Source organism: Hermetia illucens, chromosome 3 (genome assembly GCF_905115235.1).
Source record: "Hermetia illucens chromosome 3, iHerIll2.2.curated.20191125, whole genome shotgun sequence".
NCBI lineage: Eukaryota > Metazoa > Arthropoda > Insecta > Diptera > Stratiomyidae > Hermetia > Hermetia illucens.
This window is the reverse complement of record NC_051851.1, coordinates 123,942,384-123,967,386: the sequence shown is the minus strand read 5'-3', so window position 1 is coordinate 123,967,386 and position 25,003 is coordinate 123,942,384. Positions and strand designations below refer to the sequence as shown.

The following is a 25,003-nucleotide window of genomic DNA, read 5'->3' as shown; positions in this document are numbered from 1 at the left end:
AACTATTCTGAGTTCAGGATTCTGGTGGCTCCATTCTATTTCGAGCACAGAAGTCTTAGCATTTATCTGGCATACTAAATTTACTTTAGTGACTTGTATGCATTCCATTCCTGATCCAAATTTTGATAATCAATCTATGTAAGTCTAAGTTATTCTTTCCGTTTATTATAACTCCATGGATGAATCAAAAATTACTTTCTCACAAATGAAATAAATAAATGAATTATAACCGTCGCAATCATTAAATTTAACGACACTTACCCATTTGGCACTGCATAGAGGGGACTAGAATTATTTGCGTTCGATAATTCATCAAGAAGGCTATCAACCGTAGGCCGTTGCAATGAATCATTGTAACTAGTGTTGCTGTAAGGCGAAGGACTCACTTTTCCATTATAAGGGGTTGATGTCAAATCTAAAATAAAAATAGAAAAGTTAAAATAACAAAATAAAAAATTTGCAAATAATTATAATGTAGGCATACCTTTTTTCTCTAAAGAACTGTTATTATAGCGTCCTTTGCTTAAATCCTCAAGCAATGAATCCAATTCCGAAAAGTTCGCTGCATTACTTTGTTGGGGTGTCTGTGAGCGTGGTAGAGAATTTTGCGATCGTGGAAGTGATCCACTACCTTGATTATAATATTGATTGCTATTACTATATGCGGGAGATGGTGAAGATCGCGTTTCAGTTACGACGCGTTGTTGATGTTGATATGTGGGCTGTAAGATAAGAAATTGAAAAATAATTATCAATTGTATTCGGTCATTTAATATATTTCAGTTATCTAAGGTAATTTTCTTATTTTTAAAATACGCTAAAAGTTATAACCAACCGTCTATACCGACGAACTGTTTCAATTAGGATGAAAGGGTTGATCTTAATACCGACTTTCGGAACAATTGTTCTCGGGACTCATTGTTATTTTTCTGTTCGCCATTTTTTTAAAGTTTTGTGTAAAACAAAATCTTATTAAAATCGGTTTATTGTCTATCTGAAAGGATAGACAAATCAAAATTGTCTGTCTATCTGTCACACGCATTTTTCTCGGAAACGGTTATAGCAATTGACACCAAATTTGGTGGAAAGGTGGAAACTATGAACACTCACGCATACAATGAGTTACATCATTCTACGTCGAATTAGAGGAGGGGTTCAAGCATACAGTGAATTACATCAATCTACGTCCTACAATTGCAAGGGGGGAGGGGGTTGTCTTATTTTCACCAAATATAGTCATGTGGGATATCAACTGAAAGTCTCGGTTAGTAGTTTCCGAATCCGATCTTAGTTCTGATTGTTGGAAAAAGTGGAGAGTGCGGGCGATCGAAAGTGATCATTTCTTCCATGAACCCATTCTCAGAAACTACCCAACCGGAAAATCTGAAAAAATCAAGAGGCTGCCAATATATGGTGCCTACATTCCGAAATACCCTCCATACCGATATCTGTTCAAATGCTATATTACTATAATGTTTAATAAATAACCCTCCTTGAATTGATCCTGGAGTCACGAAATTTTCCAGCAATATACGTCATAATATGGAGCATGATCGTATCAAGTTTGATGGAAATCGCGCTATCATTAACAAAGTTATAATAAGTCAAAATTGTTTTATTTGATTTGGCATCAGGAGACTGAGGCGGTCAGACGATTCCGATAACTGGGACCATTGCACCGTAGGTCAAAAATGACAAAAAAGTGAATGTCACTACTTCCACGTTCAATATGTTAGCTATGTTCTACAAAGTCCAAAGAGAGTATAGGTTTCAAAAGTCTTCCATTGTTTTATTGTTATAAAAAGTGAGCATGTGGTTCTGCACGCGTTTCCTGCAATGTTTCAATATCGTACATTTAATGGTTTAAGTTAAATAATTATGGACACACGAAGGTGATCACTTTCAAAACACATATTAATTACTGTTAAAAAACAGTTAGCGTTACAACTATTGGATCGTTGGAACAAGAAGCAGTTTTCGAGTAATATGAACTTATTTCCACTTCCTAGATTACGGAATGGGATGTATTTTGAAACCTAGATTTTATTTAGATGTGTCTTAGAGACTAGTAACTTAACTATTTTCTCTGAGAATGGGACCTGTTACACATTATGATGCCGCCATTTTGGGTCTTCGTTTCCTTATCATCCAGCTGATATGGAAAGTTCAGAAAAGTACTAATTAAGCCATTTTCTATTTAAAAAAATGTATGGGTAAATCATAGAAACAGGCCCTAGTCGCTCTTACCAAAGACTCACCCAAAAGCCTGCCAGGCGAAGGGGCTTTGACGGGAGAAATGGACAAAGCGAGCAAAAACAAATCTTTCGCAAGCCTGATACCGAAGGCAATAATTTGTTTGCCACATCATACGGGCCGTTACAGCTTTTATTCGAAAATGTTTTTTAACAGATATAGGTATGGAGAGTATTTTGAGGCTTAGACACCATATAGTGGCAGCTTCGTAATTTTTTTCCAGATTTTTCAATTAGATAGTTTCTGAGACTGGGTCCATGGGAAAAATGGCAACTTTCCATTTCCCGCACGTCTCCCCTTTTAGATCAAATGTCATCAGAAATCAGAAAACCTTTGGAAAGTACTAATCGAGACTTGATACCTCACATGACTAAGACGAATATCCAGAAAGTAAGTGTACTGAGGTTCTCACGGTCGGAGGGATTTATTTTATTTCGTTCCCCTTCGCAGCGAGACCGGTCGGGAACTAACAGCGTGACACGTTTCATGAAAAATTTCAATTTAATCTCCCGCCGAGTATGAAATACGCGGCATCATCCGTTGATCTCGTTTGAAAGGGAGAAACTTCGGTTAAGGTGAAGACTGCATATGGTGCCAATGATGATATGATGTCAATGAATCGTACCAGTGTATACTAGCGGTGTCGCGATATTAAAAACGGTCATACGTCTGTGGAGGATGATCAGGGTAGTGGAAGAAGAAATTGTGGAAAAAATCGAAAATGCAATTGATTGTGGATGAACTTTCTGCGATGTTTCCGTAAATCTCCAGATCTCTACTTCACCAAACCATCGCAGAAACCCTCGGATATCGGAAACTGTCCGCGAAGTGAATACCAAAACAGTTGACAGACCAACAAAAGTTGAATCGAGTGGTAGCCAGGCAAGATTTTTTGAAGTGTTACAAACTTCATGGAGATGAACTTGTTTCCTCTACCGATACTGAAGTTGACACTTAGGTTGCATACTACACACTCGAAACCAAAAGCTAGTCTAGACAATGGCGTCCCATCTCTTCACCATCCGCCAACAAGATCAAAACCACAATTTCAACCAAGCAAATCATGGCATAATTCAACTCTGCAAGATACTGCAAGACCCTAAGAAAATTGCGGAGGTCGATTCAGAATAAAAGGAGAGGCATGCTGACAAAAGGAGCCTGTCTACCGCATGACAATGACAAACCACATTCAGCTAACGCCACAAAGGAACAGCTAGCACCTTCAAGTTACAATCTACGTATTTTTTTTGTAATTTTGTAACCTTAAAAAAATCAGTACATTATTTTCTTGATATGCCTCTCATATATGGTGAAAAAAATGATTCGCATGTATGGACGTAGCTATGGAGAATATTTTATTTAAACAGGCATCGGTGTGGAGAGTATTTTGAGGCTTGAGAACGGTTCTTTGAAGTAAATGACCCCATTCGGACCCCAATTGCAACCAGTGCCAAAACTCGGAATGTAGTAATCGAGACCTTCCATTTGATACCCCACATGACTATACTTGATCGACACCCCCCTTGTCCATTTATCGGGATTCCATTTATTTTAGTGACTCCATTTATGTTAGTGACTGCAGGCAGTGAGATTCACAGGTCTCACCTTTCTACCAAATGTCGTATCAATTGGAGTAACCGTTTCTAAGATATAAAGTGTGACGGCTAGACAGACGAATCTTAATTTAATTTAATGAAGGCAGTTGATACATGTATCCACAGAACCCACATTCTCCTCCAACAAAGGAAGCCCTCTGCCGTTAGTAATGATCAAGTTAATATTTCACAGTTAACCACCCTTAATCAACTCTCGTCCCCTCACCTATCATTCTTCCTTTGTATTGAAGCAAATGGCCTTCCTATCTCCCGTAAGTCGGTACAATTTTTCGACAAGACAGATTAGACAAAATTTCATAACTATCTTAATGAACATATTAAATTCACAGGTTATAGCCGCATTAAGTGGTGACAATATAGAGAACTTGAATAGAGCCTTCACTAAAGGATGCAAATCAACAAGCAATTGTTTAAACACTTATCCACTGAATAAGCTAAGCGTAACAAGCTCCGCGGGCTTTGGCAGCGCACTCGCAATTCCCACGTGAAAATCTTTGTAAATGGACTTTCCTCTGAGATTCGATATTCACTATCCGCAAAACGGATAATCGAAACAAACTTTTGATCGCCTAGGAAAAGGCTTCACAAAAGCTTTAGAAGTTAGTCAAAACGGTTCGATTTAAAACTCGCAACATACTCGGCCTTAGAACCCCCAACGGCGACTCTTTTTACAATACCAAGGGAAAAGCATATATAAAATATTAAGGAACCAAAAATCTTCTCCGAGTGATGATGGAATTGTGAATATCCTTCTCAAAAATCCATCAGTCACTAGTACAGCTGTGTTTTATAAATAATTGCTGTTCGAAAGAGGGTTACTTTCCTTAATCCTGGAGCAAAGTTTTTGAGAAAGTTATCCTTATTCGGATTCAAAAGGAATTCGCGAGTCTATAAATTTTAACCCACTGCCAGGTCTGGTCTTGATCTAAATTATCCACCACTCACCAAATTTATAGGATATATAAATACAAAACGGGAAAATTCCGTGGTGGAGAATCTACAGGCAGGATATCTCTCGGTACGGATGTCGGTCTGACATTACGCACCCGCTTATAAAGGGATTTTACTCTCCTTGCTGATTTATTTATTGGTAAGATCCGTCCAAATGAGAATCTCCTCTGCAGTCTCATCTAAGTTTAACGTTCCCGCTGGGTAAAAACTGCGCATAAGCAGTTTAAGGCGGTCTTCTCCCGTCAAGCATAAATTTCAGGTCAATTTTTGTGAATTAATTGCAAAGCAACCATCGAAGATATTCTAATGAGTTTTTCTTAATTTAATTTGTACACGTTTTGGTTTTTCAAAAATATTTTTGAAAAAACCCATCGTTTTTCTTATGCCCTTGCAACATCCTTGTCAAAATGTCATGAGTGGCACATGAACGGTCACATTATCTATCCAAAATCAAAAAATTGTAGTATTTGCAATGTTCACTTAAGGGGGTCATCCCGTGTGTCGGATCCGCGGGATCGTTTTTTTTTTTGCATCAATTGTATCTAGACATAGTGTAGAATATATGGGCGGAGTTATTTTTTGATATTCGGAGCGGTTCGGAACTTATTGTGTTAAACACGTAACAAGTGACATGCCAGATTTATGGCGATCGCCGTAATAACCGATAAATTTATCGGTCCGTTTTTTCTCGAAACTGCATATTGTAAATCTGCTGTCACCTTAGCCCAAAATCTATTCAACTAAATTCTTTGAAATTTTCTCGACTTATTCAGAATATATTTCTACGTTTCACAAACTAGGGTAACTGCGATTCATTCAGTAGTTTTTTCTTGTTCATTAAAGAGCCCTTTAAAAACACCAAAATTCACACAAAAAAGTTTAACACGGCGCCAACAATTTAGCTTTTAATATTTTTTAATAATCCTAGTTTGCGGACTGTAGTTAAGTTTGCACGTTAAAATGCCGTTTACTTTTTTCTTTAAGTTGATCTCAGCGCCCTCTAGCGTGGCAGTAGAAAAACACATTTTTTGGAGATGGGTGTATAAATTCCTTTGTATTTCGATAATGAATTTTGCTATCGGGTTGGAAAAATTATTACCCATGCTCAAGATATCAATAAATCTATGGTGAAAAATTCGTATTTGTATCTTTATCCAGTTCCTCACAAAAAATTTCTAAAAAAGGCGAAAAAAACGGCCCTCACACGAGATGACTTATTTAATAACTGAAAGAAAAATTGGTTGAATTCGATAAATATATCTGGTAGAAGTGACGCCCCAATGTTTGAAAAAATTAACTTTCCGGAAAATGCGTTTAAAGATAAAGTATGGTATAAAACATGATACCAGAAACTGCGGATTCAATCTGTAAGGCCAATCTTTCTTATAAATTACCAGAAGACAGAACCTCGTTTGTCGATTTCATCAATTATATAATCTGGGATCGGTCGAAATTCTGCCATGCTGAAAACTTGTGACAATCCCTTCGTCCTTGACGTGACGCCAATTGATAAGCAGAGCGGTCATAGGCCACTAAGCGCTCGAAAAGACCGCAGGTGTTCATATTCTCCCTCCAAAACACCCAAAAAGGAACGTGGTTTCCATGAAATTCTTTTTAAGGTGTATTCTTAAGATAATCTACTTTCAAAATATGCGTGAAAAAAATCGATTCGTTGAAACCACGACGGTAGAAAACCCCCTTAAACTTATCAATAACAAGCCGTTTTTCTTCTCTACTTTCTACTTTCCAGCACTTTTTCTTTTGCAAAATGTTCCTCTACAGGCAATCCCCTCGTTGAATCGCTGGACCAATGATGGTCAACTAGGTGCCAGTTTTTGTAAGAGATATAACTTATGGAACTTATCGACTCACACTGGTTAAATGAAAACAATAAAGATAGGAGACTACAACTTTGAGACCGTTGAAAATTTCTCCGATTTAGGGTCGAAAATCACAACCGATAACAACTATGACGATGAGATCCGCGCACGGTTGTTGGCAGCCAACAGAGCCTATTTCAGCTTACAAGAACTGTTTCGCTCGAAACGTCTGACTACGTCACACACACAAAGCTCTTACTGTACAAGACTATGATCTTGCCAGTCCTTATGTATTTCTCGGAAACCTAGGTTCTTAGCAAGAAAAATTGCGAACTCTTGACCGCGTTCGAGAGAAGAATCCTCCGAAGAATTTTTGGCCCCTTACATGAGGATGGACGATTCGATAGCTTATACAACGATGAAATCTATGAGTGATACCACAACCGTTTGGTTGTGGATAAAATCCGGCTCAACAGGTTATGGTGGGCGGGTCACCTAAGGATGAGGATGATCCAGCCCGGAAAGTCTATAAGCGCAATATCTATGGTAGAAAAGGATGACGAGGCCCTGAGATGAAGCGATGATGTAGGTCCGGACGTCAGCCAGCTTTTAGGGATATTGAATAGGTGACCTCGGCGCAAAACCGATACCGGTTGTTGCGCTGTTGATGATGATGATATAACTTAAGTGTTCATAAAAATATATTCCCCTTAAATAGTATACCGTAATTACACGTAACTACCTAGTTTGGGTAGTCAATTTAGTATAGTGAAGACCTAAGAGTAGCTGGACCCTATGTACAAATTATAAGGGTTGTGATGCATTCCAATAAAGATTATGTTAACTAAACTGAACACAATTGTTACATATGATGTTCTGGGTACTACATATATAAGTGTGCAAGGATGATAAGAATCGTATGAATTATAAGGGAAACATTTTATTATGTTTTATTCATTTATATTCACTTAATGTGACTGGCAATTTCCGGTTGAGCAGGTCGCACTGAATCAGTTAATGAGCAGATTAATTTGCAATCATTCAGTATTACAACAGCTGAATTTTCAATTAAGATACAGATCATCATAGCATGAATACGTTGGAGTAAATATGCTTTAATTTCGTTCTTTAATATCCCAAGCTCTTTTTTGTATAAAAGAAGTACAAAATTTTTGTTTACATCTGCAGCCCCCGCAACGTTGCATAATAGCAAGTCTTCAATAAACGGGCAAACTAATGAGCCGAAGCACCTAATTAAAGTAATACAAAATTTCGTCTAATTTCCACTTTTGCAGTTTTCTTCCATTTGTTTTAATAATTTTCAACCCACATGACCAATTCTCAAAGTTATAAATTTGGCAAATCCGATATGTATTGTTCCTGCACCCGACACCAATGTTTTATGCTAGTTTTTGTTTTCCTGGCTTCGAGCCAATTTCATTTTCTTTTCATTTCTCAAGGAAAATTTACATCAGTCAGAAGCAGAGCAGATAGCATTTACTTGTTTTATATTGAACCAATTTTAATGGAAACTAATGAAAGTATTGAGTCACTTTCAATTTTTTAAAATCGTGAAAATACGTTGAACTCTTACATCATATTGATTGGCTACATGTTTCCTTTAGAAAACGTGTAACATTCTTTCCTTATTTTAAAATACTTCTTATACTATTTTTCGTTCAACGGTGAACGAGATGTATATTTACCGAATTTCGTGCCTTACATCAAAGACAATCTATTCAGAGGAATAATTTATTAAGACTGGTAAAAATTGCTGTTGAATGATTGATAAAATATTTTCCAGCCAAGCACGTAATGATGGATTTTTCTAAATTTCACATTCCTCGAATCAGACATTAATTATTTCGATGCCACTTTAGTTAAGCGCGAGTCAAATAATTTTCCTCGAGAAAATAGATTCTGAGGGATGAATGCAGATGAATATATTTTTAGATCTATTAAACTTTTATCACCACTATGTGATGTGATACATTAGAAAATCTAAGGTCATCATGATGTGAGGAGGGACTGTAGTGAGCTAGTGTAGTGACGGAAGTGGTTGAATATTACATCTTCAGCGGAGCGAGTGACATCACTAAAACGGACCGTATTATTGGTTGGAAAACGAAAAGAAATACAGTAAAACCTGCCGAAGTAATTCGAAGCCATTCTTACTAGAATAATCAAATGAAAGCAAACAATTCATTTATTAATATCAGAAAAACAGAACTCCGCCGAAGCTGATCCCAAGTCCGGTTGCGAAAGGAGGAGGGCTGGATAGCGTCAGTCTGAATGGCTGTACGCCACTGCAGCGTCTCAGGGGGTAGGTGAGGAAAGTGTAGGAACTTTGCAGTCTTGCAGACTACACACTGAGGAAGTTATTCCCATACCTGGCAGTTAGGTATAAAATGCAAATCCATATATGAGAACGAGAAGAAATTTAAGGTCCGGTACGAATAACTGGCGGGAGTCGTCTGACTTGCTGACTGGGTTGGGCTCTCGTAATGGACAGCACGGCGTCGAAATCGCTAGTCGTGGGGCGGTTCGACATCTAGGCGCACAGGAGCACAGCTCCGCCTGCTGCAGCTGTTTCACCACAATCTGTTGCGACCAATTCAGCAGGCTCGCGTAGGCAGCGGATGAAATGGACTGAAGAAATGAACCTCTTCATCATCCGTTCATACAACAAAATAACGGCGGGGGCGGGTACAACATCTTACCGCCCCTTGTTGCACCAGAGATTCGTCGAGCGTTTCTCGCAATTCGCGCACGTGACTGTGCAGCGAGTCGCAGATCAGTAACGGTTTATTACTCGCAGCGACACAATCCCGGCCACCATCAGGGAGCGTGTTCGACTTGAGGTTATCGGGAAAACTGGTGACCGAGAGTCGATGGCAAAACACCACGCCGCACTGCAGGTAACAGTTTCAGTACTCGCCGAAGCACTCTTCCCCACCGTCCAACTGAGGTTTCCGCTGAGGTTCGGGACGAATTCCAAAGAGCGTGTATAGAATTCTCGGATATGGATCCTTTGCATAGACCAGGTATTCCCAGGCTATATGCATTTCCAGCAACTCCGGGAATTCTATCTCAAATCAATGATGAGATTGCATCGTGGCTGTGTGCTGATATGTCGCTGCTGCAACTACAATCACTTGTGTATTGTAGTGCAGTTGCGGCTATCAGATTGCACGGTCAGAAGATTCGCTTTCGTGTTATTGGTTTGAGTGACCAAAGAGATCCAATATGGAAAATTCGTCTGGAACGTGAGCGGGACTCACTAAGGCAGGACATTGCTAGATTGATTCAGATCAGCACTGGCAACGCCAGCAGACGGGTGAGAAATAAAGCGCAGAGGGTTTACCGGAACTATGCCATCCCCAGTGAGACACCCGTACTTGAAATTCTGGACACACTAAAGCAGAAACTTTCAGTCATATGCAGTCGGTTATGACGGTATGGCGAAATTTATTCCAGACGTGTCCAGAATGCAACATACGCGAGGAACCAGCGGAGCTTTTTCAGATCTCTCAACGAATCCCAACAGAGCGTCCAGACAGTACAGTTTTCGGTGACGGAAGCGAAAGAATATTGGGGTGGACTTTGAGGGTTACCCGCCCAGCATGCTGAGTGGATCACCGCCGAAGGCACCCGCCATGCCAATACGCCTGGCATGAATTTCGCGGATATTACCGAAGAGAAAGTTCGATAAGCTGTAAGCAGCTCGAAGAACTGGAGGGGCCCAGGTCTGGATCGGGTGCAGAATTTCTGGTATAAGAAATTTACCAGCGTACACAGTCGATTGGCACGCAGTATAAATGAGGTCATGAGTCGGCCGGAGGAATTTCCACTCTTCCTCACTGCGGGGATTACCTACCTTATCCCTAAGAAGGGCACGGTGCAGGACCCCGCAGATACAAGACCGATTACTTGCTTACCAACCCTCTACAAATTCATTACGTCCATTATTAGTGGAAGGATCAATGCCCACCTCGAGACCAACAACATTCTGCTCGAGGAGTAGAAGGGCTCCCGAGTTGGGCCAAGTGGTTGTAAAGATGCAAAGAGCAACTCATTATCGACTCGGTAGTTGTAGGACAAGCAACTAGAGGCCAAAGAAACCTTTCCAGTTGCTATATCGATTATGCCAAGGCTTTTGATAGCATTCCGCATACCTGGCTAATCGATATCCTACATCTGTATCGCATTGATCCGAAACTAATAAAGTTTTTGGCGACAGTCATGGAAGGGTGATATACCACCTTATCAGTGCGTGCATCTGAGGGTGATAATACCTCAGAACCCATCCGTATATGGAGAGGCATCTTCCAGGGGGACTCATTGAGTCCTCTTTGGTTTTGTATGACACTGAACCCCCTTTCATGGCTACTGAATGATGCTAGAGGGCATGGTTTTGCAATAAAGTATGGCCTACGAACAAGTACGAACTGACAGACTCGATGCACTTAGATGACATCAAGCTGCATGCTGGAACTGACAACCACCTTAGAAGTCTGCTGTGAATAATAGACATGTTCAGTCGTGATATTCGGATGGAGTTTGGATTAGACAAGTGTAGAATATAAGGCATCCACAAAGGCCATCACGAGCCGCATGCCGGACATAGTATTGGTGATCTCCACATCGAAGCTATGACCGAGACAGACTTCTACAAGTACCTAGGAATTCTGCAAGGAATCCATGCTCGAGTTGGTGATCTGAAGGATGCTTTGCTGTCCGAATTCCTGCGACGTGTAAAGCTGGTGCTGAAATCGCATCTCTCGGGGAAGAATAGAATAAGCGCGTTGAATGAATTCGCTATCCCTTTACTGGCTTATGCATTCAGAATATATTTGGAAAACGTCCAGCGGCGGATACGGACAACCATGTCCAAACTCCGAATGCATCCTCAAAAGTCTGCGGTGGAACAGATGAACTTGCCTCGTGGCATCGGAGGTAGGGGCGTGGTTGACGTGGCGGCACAACATCATCGCCAAGTCCACTGGCTCCGCGCTTATTTTTACAGCAAAGAGCAGGCGAGTCTCTTGCATGAGGCTGTCTGTAACACAGACTGTGGACTCGATCTTTCAATCCTCTGAGTGGGGTGAAGTCGGACCAAGAGCGGATCGATGGATGGAAGTCGAAGGCAATGCACGGTAAATATGTGAATTGTCTTTGGCAGCCATTTGTCGAACAGATGGCTGCGTGCTGGGGAGCTCTTTGCTGAGACGGAGAGATTCATGTGTGCCATTCAGGACGGCGTGCTCGCCACCCGAGCTTATAAAAAGCTCATCATGAAAGAACGAGTAGAGAACGACCAATGCAGAATGTGTGGTTCGGCGTTAGAGACGTTGGGCCATCTCATTTCTGGCTGTGCTGTTATCACCAGGCATAATGCTGCATGTAAGGTTATCCATCAAAACCTTGCATACAAGCATGGGCTGATCATGGGAACATGTCCGGGTTACCGACATGAGCCGCAAACAATACGTGACAGTTCTGCTTACAGCATGTATTGGGACCGGCAAGTTCCGACTGATCGCCATACCCCACATAACAAGCCTGGATTACTGTTAGTTGACAAGACCGGTCGCTCCGCCTATATTATTGATGTTGCTGTCCCCCATAATAGCAACATTGAACGGAAATACGTGGAGAAGAAGGTGAACTATGAGCCATTGGCTCGGGAAATCAAAGAAATTTGGGGTCTCGAACGGGTGCTTGTAGTTCCCATAATATTGTCAGCTACAGATATTGTATTTAAATCCTTCAAGGCTTCCCTTGATGTCCTGGGAGTTTCGCACAATCTGGTTCAAACCATGCAGAAGTACACCATTCTGCATACGTGCTCGATGTTGCGGGGAGTTCTCGACGGATTCTATTATTGACCTACCACCGGCCACCACCACCAGCGCCCCTTCAGTTTTTAAGTAGATAGGATCGTCCGAGCCTAAATGCTTGGCACTTAGCGCTAGTATTAGGTAAAATTCGGCATCTGCCGAGATTGTGATAACACAGAAAATTGTAATTGTGTAAGAAAATCTTTCATTTTTTAAGGTAACCTGTTATTTTTGTCTGACCTACTTGTTTGTGTATTTTTTTTTTGCAAATTAACGAGCAATTGGGTATTTTTTTTCTCATCGTCATCATTGTTCTCACCTCCTCGTTTCTTCTAGAATTCGATGTTCACAAAGAACATCAGCCATCAGGGCATCATCGTCAATTTGGACATAGCACAGTAGCTAAGAACCAATAAACATTCTATCTAGTTTCTAGTAGAGTACCAAACTTCTCCTATTTTATTCTCTTTGCTTTCTGCAATGCATTGGAAAAAACAGTGACAAGTAGTCATTGTCATCCCACTCAAATTTCTCGAAACTTCCAATACAAATTTTTGTTTGAAATTGAGGAAGCCCTTAAAAATATCACATTTCTCGTCACCTACTCTGCTCTTCACTCCTGTAGCGAGGTCTAAACTGAGTGGAGAGCGCCGGTGACGTCATCTGCAACATTCGCAACATTCCAAATAAATTTCGAATTCCGCGAATCCTGAAGCGCCACAGTATCCAGACGGGAAGCTGCCAAAACCCGGAATTTAGAAATTTTCAGTCAAGCAAACAGTGACTCAATTTTCGCAGAGTTTGACCAGCCCAGGCGTGTCAAACGCGCAAGTTGCTAAGAAATCTTGTCGCAAACGCCAAGCAACCAAACAAGGTTTCGGAGAATTGGTTGAAGCTCTCGTTTCTCCGCTCAGCAACGAGCAGTGTCAATTCACTCTGATTAAATTTATCCTTAACTTATGGAATTAAGTATTATCACATTCAACTCGCGTCTCTGATCTCACACGCCCAATGTGCCACCGACCAAATGTCATGCCATGTCCTGTGCTGTCTCCAGTTAAAGTTAAAATACCTTCTTGGTGGCGATTTCAACTCAAGGCACACCTACTGGGGCGAAAAGCCAGTCAATATAAATGGGGAAACCCTGCTAAAACGGATCCACGACCCTTTTTCGCTTACCAATATTGAGATGGTTTTGCCAGATAAGCCGCTAAGACCGAGTGGTCAGTCTATCCTCGACTTCTTCTTGCTGTCTGATGAAATCAAACAAAGTTTTCAGGTGAACTTCATCGGGCATATCCGACCATTTTGCAGTTAAATTCCAACTTTCCTCGTCTTCTCAACTGCAAAAACGAGTCCTACCGACTATCAGATCCTTCGCTCACACAGATTGGGGCAAATTCAAGTCAGACTTAACGTCTAACCTGAACTTGAAAAAAACTTGTTATAAACTTGTCGGGTAAAGAAATCCACGAAGCAATAATTGTGACCACCGACGCCATCAACACTGCACACACAGAAACACCAAGCTAATAAAAGTCCATGAGTTCGCTCCGGCTCCAAACGATCCGACCTTAACTGCGACAATTAGAAAATTCATTTCTAAACGGCTATGAACACTGCAGTCGAACCGGTAGGTTCACAACATTTCTTGAGTCTTCCACAACTCACCACCTTGACCCATAACTTAAACGGTAAAAATCTGCCCGACTTGGTAAGATTACCACTTTCGTCATTAAACATTTACCTAGCGTCTCCTTAAAATTTCTTTTGGACGTTTTTAATAGCTGCATTAATAACAGCATTTTCCAGTTACTTAAAAAAAAGCAAAACTCGTTGCGATCGGAAACAAGGGTAGCTCCTCCGAGCCAAAAAATTGCAGACCCATTTCCCTGCTTTTTAACCTAGGAAAACTTTTTGAGACAGCCTGGATAACTGAACTTGTCCAGCATTGTAATTTTAAAAATGTCATTCCCAATCACCAGTTCGGTTTCCGTCATAAACAGGGAACGCAACATGCACTGAACTAATTTCAAGACGCTGTCGTTTCTAAACTTAATGCCAACAATAAACGAACCGCAGCCTGTGCATTGAATTTAAAAAAGGTATGAGCAAACGGACTCATATACAAACTAATCGAAAACAACTTCCCAATTCCGATTATCAGATTGCCATCAGTTTTTACGAAGATAGGCTGTTCTATATCAACGTGGAAAATGAATTTTTCGATTTCTTGCCAATAACATCAGAAGTACCGCAGGGATCCATTTCAGGGCCTACCTTACATAATATTATACTTCTCCGCCAATACTTCACTATTGGGGCTTTAGAATAAACGAGACAAAAACGCAATTGTGTACTTTAAGGAGACAATCTAAATACTTAGATTCTAGAAGTATCCATAAAAATGCCAAACCCTTCAAAATTAAAATCGAAAATACAACAGTGAGCAATTCACAGACAATCAAATACTTGGGAGTTAAGTTTCACGAATTTTTCAAATTCTACTATCTATCTATCTACTATATCGAGAAAACGGAAGACAACCCATTAATTCGGCAACTCTACCAACAGGGTAGAATATTGGCCATATTTCTCAGGCACTACCAAATTGTGAGTAATGACCTAAAACCCATCATCTTTTCCCTCTTTCGCTCTCCTGGCCTGGCTCTTTAAAGCTCTGGCTGGGTAATGCGGTAATGGAGACGAAGATGTTGCGTTGGACTAGTGGCGTGACACGTCTTGATCACGTCCGAAATGAAAATATCCGCGATCGATATGGGGTTGCACCGATCGTGGAAAAATTGCGAGAGAGGCGTCTTCGATGGTATGGTCACGCGCTAACGAGAATTCACTTGCCAAGATTGGTCTGAACATCGAAGTCAATGGTAAACGACCAAAAGGCCGTCCAAAACAACGGTGGTTTGATACGCTGGATGGGGACTTAAAAGCGTCGCGATTGCATCCAGATCAGGTATTTGATAGAGCCAAATGGCGGAACCGATCACGACGAGCCGACCCCGCTTGTGAACGGCACAGAGGCTGAAAAAAAAGAAGATATGTCTACCTTGAGTAATTGACACTGAAATGCAAATAGCTAAAAAAAACCAAAAAAGGAAAACTAAAACATCGCCATCGACCCTGCCGTTTATATAAGTTCACTTTATATGATGATGACTTCATACTCAAGTCCAAAATCTTACTTTGAAAAAGTTGAACAAACGTTTGGAAAAGCGGGCAGAGCTGAAAGGAGATTAAATATTTTGTGCGTAGAAATACGTTTCAAATAGAATTATAAACGATCAGCTTCCCACCAAACCACCATATGTCAAAAGTTTTGATTCGACTCCAAACTGAAGCTTGCGAACTATTAATACTGTGTTATGTTACTACTTTTGTCACTTGTCGCCTTTGTCCTTAAGGAAAGTCATTTCGATAGATCCTTAAATCAAGCCATACGTTTCATTTTATTTTCATCGGCATTATCGAACGCGTAACAATCGGTATCTGGTCTAGGAAGCAAGGAACCCCAGACATTGAGTTTTTGCGCTAAGGTCCATTAATTTGATATCCCTAACACCTGTCTGATGTCTTAGCCTACATACCTTATTTTGGCAACTATGAAATGGAATTCAAATTGAATTAATTCTTTCCTATAAGTGAAACATATATAGACAAGCAAACTATAACATTTGGAAGGAGTCTTGCTGGTTTTAAGGTTTTTTTGAGACAAAACTCTATTAAAATCAGTTCAATGCTTGTATGTGCGTCTGTCTGTCGCACCCAATTTACTCGGAAAGGGCTGAACCAATTATTACGAAATTTGGTGAGAACATGTGGCCTATGTGTCCCCTTATATGCAACCAGTGGCGTCATTGTGTTGAGTTTTAAGGGGGCTCGCCACATATGCGAAAGGGGGTGTACACTTTTTTTTCACAGTACATGGTCATGTGGGGTATCAGTAACCAATAAAATAAATATATGTGTACCTGGTTACCCGCGGTTTTAATTTACGTACGTTAGATTTATTTTGATACGCACATATAATATATATGCATGCATTGTCATGCGGTAATAGGCAGTGTTGGTTTTATTTAGGGTGAAAACAGTATTTATGTCGTTGCTTTGTGCGTACGTATGTTCATCTTGGCGTTTGGCAAAATATGACGGAGTATTTTGTATTTTTAGCTATGTACGAATGGAAAATCATGCATAGAGAGGTTCTCACATAAAATGAACACAAAATCTTTATACCTGAAGCGCCTGGCTTCCGGTATCCCGACTTTTTTTTCTTAGATTTCAATAAATAGATGATTTATCCACTTTCCATTGGGGAATTACTTCCTCTAGACGGTGCTTGCATTTTCGCTTTGCCAATATATGAAATTGCCCTAAATTTACTATCAGTCTCCATTTCGGGTAAATTTGCAAATGACTAATATTCTGCATATAAACTTACCGATTGTGGCGTCCTTATACTTCCATAGCCAGGAACGCTATTTTGTAGGTCGGCAAGGAGAGCATCTGAAATAAAAGAAATTAAAGATTGTTAATCAAATTTAGAGTGCAAAATTTGTTAATGGAATCTTATAGGAATCGACGTAACGTTTGTTTGTCCGCCTGTTAGTCCCGAAAGTTTAAACTGAATTTACGATCAAGTTTTGGGATGTGGAATACTCTTACTGGTATCTTACACTTAATACTTCAATACTTTATATTAGTTAGAATGTGGCGATCACTTTGATCTAATCCTTTCTGGGTGTTAATTTAAATAAGTCTCTAAATCAAAGATGCTATATTTTCATAGAAGAAAATCAGTAATTTTTTTAATTATTAAATTCTTGGCAAGTGTGAGATGATTATTGTAAGATTTTGTACTTTGGAACTATTTGTTGCTGTTAACAAAAAGAGCATTGCATTTTCCTATCCTAAGCAAGCCTAACGAACTTTTCACTTTCCACTAAAAGAGTTAACAATTTAATGCCAATTTTAACTACAAGAGGTTTTAGAAACGAACCAGCAACAATAGATCATATATTCCGAATAAAGCAGGTGCTAGAAAAACGATGGAAGTATAACGTTGATGTACATCAGGGCTTTTTCCACTCCCAGTCAGCCTAAACTGGTATGGATTGAGAATTTGGGATACCATCAAAATTTGTTTTATTAACGAGATTCACAATGGTGAACACATCGCACACCAGAGCCCAGAACGAACTCACGGAAAGTGAGGGTTGAAACAAAAAGATGATCTAGATCTTACGCTATTTAACCTGATGTTGACGTATGTTATCAGGAAAATGTTAGTCGACACCACAGGATGACGTTAATACTTTTAGATTGAGAGGAGCCCAACGAAAAATAAAAATAAAAACTAAAGCTGCTGAAAAATAGCACTTTCCGAAAGATAGAGCCTTGAAGAGTTATTCCCAGTGAAAAGGTGAAGTGAAAAATTTATAATTAGAAAAATTGGATAGAAGAAAATAAAAAAAACTAACTGTGGGTGCATCCGTGCCTGTTTCCGTTGCACTGCTACTAGTAAAAATACCAGACTGCCGTAAACTAATACGGGCTAAATTGCATTACGCACTAAACTTTTCTGTGAGTGAGGATTAAGAATTAACTCAAAGTAGGTATTCCTGGTTTATGTTAAAGACAATTAAATCATAATCATCATCAACGGCGCAACAACCGGTATTCCGTCTAGGCCTGCCTTAATAAGGAACTCCAGACATCCCGGTTTTGCGCCGACGTCCACCAATTCGATATCCCTTAAAGCTGTCTGGCGTCCTGACCTACGCCATCACGCCATCTTAGGCAGGGTCTGCCTCTTCTTCTTTTTCTACCATAGATATTGTCCTTATAGACTTTCCGGGTGGGATCATCCTCATCCATACGGATTAAGTGACCCGCCCACGGTAACCTATTGAGCCGGATTTTATCCACAACCGGCCGGTCATGGTATCGCTCATAATTTCGTCATTGTGTAGGCTACGGAATCGTCCATCCTCATGTAGGGGGCCAAAAATTCTTCGGAGGATTCTTCTCTCGAACGCGGCCAAGAGTTCGCAATTTTTCTTGCTAAGAACCCAAGTTTCCGAGGAATACATGAGGACTGGCAAGATCATAATCTTGTACAGTAAGAGCTTTGACCCTATGGTGAGACGTTTCGAGCGGAGCAGTTTTTGTAAGCTGAAATAGGCTCTGTTGGCTGACAACAACCGTGCGCGGATTTCATCATCATAGCTGTTATCGGTTGTGATTTTCGACCCTAGATAGGAGAAATTGTCAACGGTCTCAAAGTTGTATGCTCCTATCCTTATTCTTCCTGTTTGACCAGTGCGGTTTGATGTTGTTGGTTGGTTGGCCTTCGGTGCTGACGTTGCCACCATATATTTTGTCTTGCCTTCATTGATGTGCAGCCCAAGATCTCGCGCCGCCTGCTCGATCTGGATGAAGGCAGTTTGTACGTCTTGGGTGGTTCTTCCCATGATGTCGATATCGTCAGCATAGGCCAGTAGTTGGGTAGACTTGAAGAGGACCGTTCCTCTTGCATTTACCTCAGCATCACGGATCACTTTCTCCAGGGCCAGGTTAAAGAGGACGCATGATAGGGCATTCCATTATCGTAAACCTTTGTTGATGTCGAATGGTCTTGAGAGTGATCTGGCCTCACACATTGGTCAGAGTCAGCCTAGTCAGTCTTATTAATTTCGTCGGGATACCGAATTCTCTCATGGCCGTGTATAGTTTTACCCTGGCTATGCTATCATAGGCGGCTTTAAAGTCGATGAATAGATGGTGCAACTGTTGTCCATATTCCAATAGTTTTTCTGTTCTGTTCTGGGCGTATGGGGCTATCCGCCCTAGGAAGATAGTGGAGAATATCTTATAGTAATTGCTGCACTATGTGGTATCTCTTTTTATCTATGAGACAGATAATGCCTCTTTGCACAGACTGTTTTTCCTAAACTTAGTGGTAGCAGTACTTGTCCGCCGTCTTCAGTTGGCGGGACCTCCAACTCTCCGATGTTCTGGTTGTTCAGTAGTTCATCAAAGTACTCAACCCATCGCTCCAATATGCCCATTCTATCGGAAATTAGATTTCCCTCTTTCTCTCGGCAGGATGAGCATCGAGGTGTATAACGCTTCATCCTGCTGACTTGTTGGTAAAACTTCCGCGCCTGATGCGGTTGCTCCCTGCACTTTTCTAGTTTACAGACTTTTTGTTTCTCCCAGGCTTCCTTGTCCCGTCTGTGTGTTGCTTCTCCGCTCGACGGAGTTCGTGATAAGTGACTGCGCGTGCCCGCGTTCTTTGAGAATGCAAACATTACTCGGTATGCAGCATTCTTCCGTTCCGTTGCTAGCTTACATTCATCGTCAAACCAGCCGTTCCGACTCCTTTTGCGGCTGGGGCCAAGTATGTCTGTGGCCGTATCCATGATAACGTTTTTCAGGTGGTTGTGAAGATCATTTGTGGATGCTTCATCTCCAGGTCCTCTGTTGACTGCGGTCATTGCGGCATCCATTTCCCTCTTATAGGTGTCGCGGAGGGCTCTGTTGTGGATGGCTTCAATGTTAACTCTCACCTGATTGTCAGAGGGGATTCTAGGTGGTATTGTTATTCGAGCTCGGAGCACCATGCCAACGAGATAGTGATCCGAGTCTCTAGACAATTAAAGGTGGTAGAAAATCATGGACCTATACCATACAAATTCTTTGTACCTTTTTCATTACGAACCTCCATCATGGCACAAGGAGAAAAATTAAATGGTACAAATATTATAATACTGTATATTAGGTACGCAGTTTTTTTAATCTAATTTTCTCAGTGCATCATCAAAATTTTGAAATCGAAAATTTCATAATACGAACCATGAAAGGGACATTGCGCCAACTGTTACTATCCGATTTTAACATAAAGCAAAATGCAAAATATGTCCGGATACAGTATGTACAGTATGAATTGCAACCAAGGAGGTGGAAAGGCGATTACTCACGTATTGCACTGCTGCTGTAACGAAAGTCAGAAAGTGCCTAAACGAAAAATATCGTGGTTTAGGCATGAGTATTGTCAGGAAAGGAAAATATCCATTCCTAGAAGCTCTATGCATTTGATGGGATCAGCTGGGTGTTGTGAACTATAAGCTACTGAAACCTAACGAGTCTATCGCTGGAGATCGATATCAATTGCAAATGATAGGACTGAAGAAAGCGCTTAAGATACGACAAAGTGGTAACGCTCAACTGCTTGTTGCGGGACCGATCAAAACATATGTAGTGTAGTGCGGCAGGTGCAGTCTCTCCTTCGCCTTTTTCAGAGACAACCAAAAAGAGAATGCATCCGCTAATATACAATGTTCTCTTTTTTTCTTCCATTTTCAACACCCCTTACCTTTCCTGATATACTTCTCACAATATCCACAGGCCATCTTTGATCCGTCGGTAAAGAATACTGAGTCATAACCTTGCAGCACATCGCCGGTCTTCCATTCTGCCCTGGTTGGAAAGTCCACAGCAAAGTACATTGAGAGCATTTGCCGGGCAGAACTGCAGAGCCCCAGCAGCACCTTTACACGCGGTTCTTTGAATCCTATTGTATTTTTTTTCTCAAAGCCTGCCACCATACAATAGAGCTATACGACAGGATCGGACGCACTACGGCGGTGTTCATCCAGAGAACCATCCTCGGCCGGCGACCCCATTTCTTTGCAAAGGTTCTCTTGCAGGCATAGAAGGCTATGGAGGCCTTCTTAACCCTCAGTTCTATGTTCAATCTCGAATTTAGTTTGGGATCCAGGATTGCATCCAGATACTTTACATTAGAGGAAAGAACCAATCTTTGTTCATTCAACCGTGGTAGACGGAATTCAGGTATCTTTGTCTTAGTGGTGAATAGCAACAGTTGCGTTTTGGTTGGGTTCATGCTGAGTCCGCATCTTGCCGCCCACAGGCGCACCTTTCGTAGCGCTCCTTCCATGATGTCATCCATAATGGACAGAAACATCCCTCATACTAATATCACTAAGTCGTCAGTATACGCCACCACCTTCACCCCGCTGTTGCCCAATGTACGTAAAATTTCGTCCATTACTATTGACCAGAGCACCGGTGAGACGGCGCCACCCTGGAGTGTGCTTCTGTTCACAGCTCTGATCAAGTGGTTGCCTCCCAGATCCGACTAGATTATCCTGGTACTTAGTATGGATATAATCCAATGCGTGAGATACCCCTCCAATCCAATACCGGTCAAGGCTTCCTTGATGGCGTTGGTACTACTGATAATATACTGTTATTAATTTTATTTGAGCAGGTATCGCAAGTATTTTGAGGCCTAAATTTTGAATAGATGCATCACTGTGATTTATTCCGGATTTTTCGGTTGGATAGGTTCTGAGAACGAGACCTGTTTTACTTTTTGAGGCACATATTCTGAGACCTGACTCCCCTGCGTCTCACCCGAAATGAGATCATTTCCGAAAAGTACTAATTGAGCCCTTTCCTTTCACAAAATTTTGTTCCCTCCTTTCGCATATACGAGGAGTCCTCCCTCCCCTTAATCCTCACATAAAATGATGCCATTTGTTCCATGTAAAAGAACACACGTCTTCCCATCATATTTCGTGACAATCAGTTCACTTCCGAGTAAATCGGGTGTGACAGATTGACAGACAGACATTGAACTGACTTTAAACCAACAAAACCTTACAAAGAGATAATATTCCTTTCACCAGCAAACACTTTTAATACAAAGCAGTAGACTCATGAGAAATTCATAGCAAGTCCCTAAAGGAGACATGAACGCCACGGTCCCCTCTAACAACTTAATATCCACGTTATCTATCAATTGTCTGAACGATTTAAAATGGTTCCATTTTTTTCCTGAAAATTTTCAACCAATCCCTCCTAATTTTTGGAAGCAGTACTTACTTATATATTTTTCGTAACCGCTGATATTCTGGAAGCATTCATCGTTGCGTGCCATTGTATCAGCACTCATTATGTGTTAATGAGAGGACAATGGATAACAACCCCACACTTAAATTCGTGTCACAATTATGATAACAGTAAAGTAGATATTCCACTTTAAGCAAATTGTTCCTTTTTAATTGTTAATTACTCTACTCAGATTTACTGAAAATTTATTTGGTTTCAGACACTTATGGATATCGAAACACGTCGAATTCAATATCATAGGGAATATGATGTTATTGTTAGGTGGAAACTGAACATTTATTTTCGGAAAAGGTAATCTAAGATAACGCAAGTTCTATTTAAATTGAACTTTCGGAATTAGATTACTTTTCCCAAAAATATGCAGCTTCCCTTAACAGATCCAGCCCCAATATAAACGGAATATATATGCTTATCAAATGAATTGTTTTCTCTTTTGTTTAGATATCCTTCATAGGAGCTAACACGCGATCTTATTAAAGAGAATACGCAGACGAATACCACTTCTTATTTTTAAATGCCAAAACGAGCAATCGAAAATTCGAAATCGTATTACTCAATAGCACCAACGATGTTTTTACTTGTTTACGTTTCGCGATGTTTGGCTGACTTTATTTTTGAAATTAATGTATATTTTTATCTCCTCCTGTTTACAAGTATTCCCAGTATACATGGTAAAAAAAGTCGCATCACATTAACGCTGGCAATCAATTTTTAATCGAATGGGCCCCACAATGTTGTATTATAATATAATTGAACAGATTCACTTTCAAAGCACTCGTTTTGCTGTTTCATTGCACCAATTGATAAGATTTAACGCTTAGATCATTGTGGGTGTTCGTGATACACTCTTCATTGCATTCACACTTTGAAAAAAAAACACTATTAGAGCTGTCTGTTTATGTAACCCACGAACCAAATTTTAATTAAATCTGAACTGACTCCGAAGAAGATTCCATTCCACGTTATTTCAGTCACGACACTAATAATCAACTTCTAATCAGCACAAATTATGATAGATTGATAAAAAGTGTGCTAGGTGGAAAATCTAATTGTTCTCAACAAATTGTCGATACGATAACGACAGGAACCGATTGGTGATCACATTCGAGACTTTTCCTCGTGGATAGATGTATCTTTTCTACGGGATTCGACGAAATTAGATCGTTGCAGAATAATTACCAGCGAGAGTACAATAGCGGGTTGTAAGAGTGCAAAAAGAGAATGACTGAATAGTACTGAGTCTTATGGTAGACGTACAGTACTAGCAATCACAACAAACCATTCATTGATCACGAGCGCATACGACAGCTACAGAAAACACTCACGGCCACGACTTAAATGACGCCTATTCTGTTTCTGCGGTGATCCGTATCCATCAAAGAAAACATCATCTCCAAAGGCAGCATCAGTTATACATTGCGTTAGTGCCTTATAGCGCAATCAGAAGAAGCTATCAGCGAATAATTTGTGTCTTTGACACTCACCACCCAGAAGATACTGCGCCTCTTATGGGTGCCGTATTCTGCTTGCTGATTGCCCCGTTCGTTCTTTACCAATGGATCTCTGCGGATGCTAGCCGGTCGAACGGTGGGGACAATAATTGTGTGGGACTGATAATATGCCTTAATTCAGAAAACGAATTATATATAGTTAAGACTTTATTTAGCAATTTTGGAGTCATTAAGTATAAAATTGGTGTTTTACGTCTTGAGGCGAATTCTTTCTTAATTTATTGTGATGTGGGAGCAGAATCGTTCTGGAATTGAAAAAGGTATTGGAATGTGTCGCAAGTGGGCTTATGTGAAGATTTACTAAATGATCATCGCACTGGAAAATGGACAATTTGTAATACATGCATTTGCGTTCACAGTTCATTTATTTCTTCAAGAAAATGTACATGAGATAATGCTCCAGAAAGATTGCGACTGATGAAGTGTGAAGGTCGTAAGTAATTATCTGAATGATGGAGAATCTTTCTGAAGCGATTCATTTATATTTCAATCAGTGGGAATTCATTTTTGTGCATTAACGAGTTGATTAAGGGCTGGTAGGTCATTGCTGCGAATTTTGCGTAGATCCAAATGTACTGGTTCATCATTTCATATTTGAACTCCTTTGGGTGGTCAAAGGGTAGTACCCACGATGGAGCATAAAACCTGGGAAACGCCTGCTGAACCAATACCAACAGTTCTACTTCCAAACCCTACCTCCACCTCCTCCTTAACAAAAAGCTCCTCTTTCTTAACGAAAAGCTGCAGACGAAGAAGGATGAAGGCGAGTCTCCCGCGCCTAAAAACGGGACAAATTGTATCAACTGGTCCTCCAGGGTGGGGGTTGGGTAGGGCTGACAACCCTACATGGAAAACAACTTGTTACGAAGCCACAACAGGAGCCTCGGACTGGACAGATTACACAACGACGAACCCGGCAACGCTACACCATATATTATAGCGGCCATCCAGTAAACCATGTGCACGAAGTAGGTTTCTTAGGCAGCCAAAAAATTAAACCTGCTGATATCGGCTTGGAAAACGTAAGCGAACGGCTATGCACTCTGCGCTTGGAA

The 25,003-nt window shown here is 40.6% G+C and overlaps 1 protein-coding gene across 1 annotated transcript in view; it reads right to left on the bottom strand.

The window, feature by feature from the left end:
* Window positions 1–25,003, bottom strand: part of LOC119653165 (transforming growth factor beta-1-induced transcript 1 protein) — a 65,997-nt gene that overhangs the window by 19,758 nt on the left and 21,236 nt on the right. The window contains exons 2-4 of the mRNA XM_038057708.1: window positions 16,940–17,004; window positions 485–722; window positions 262–415 (exon numbers count right to left, since the gene is read on the bottom strand). Coding sequence (XP_037913636.1) covers window positions 262–415; window positions 485–722; window positions 16,940–17,004 — 457 coding nt within the window. The remainder of the gene's footprint in view (window positions 1–261; window positions 416–484; window positions 723–16,939; window positions 17,005–25,003) is intronic.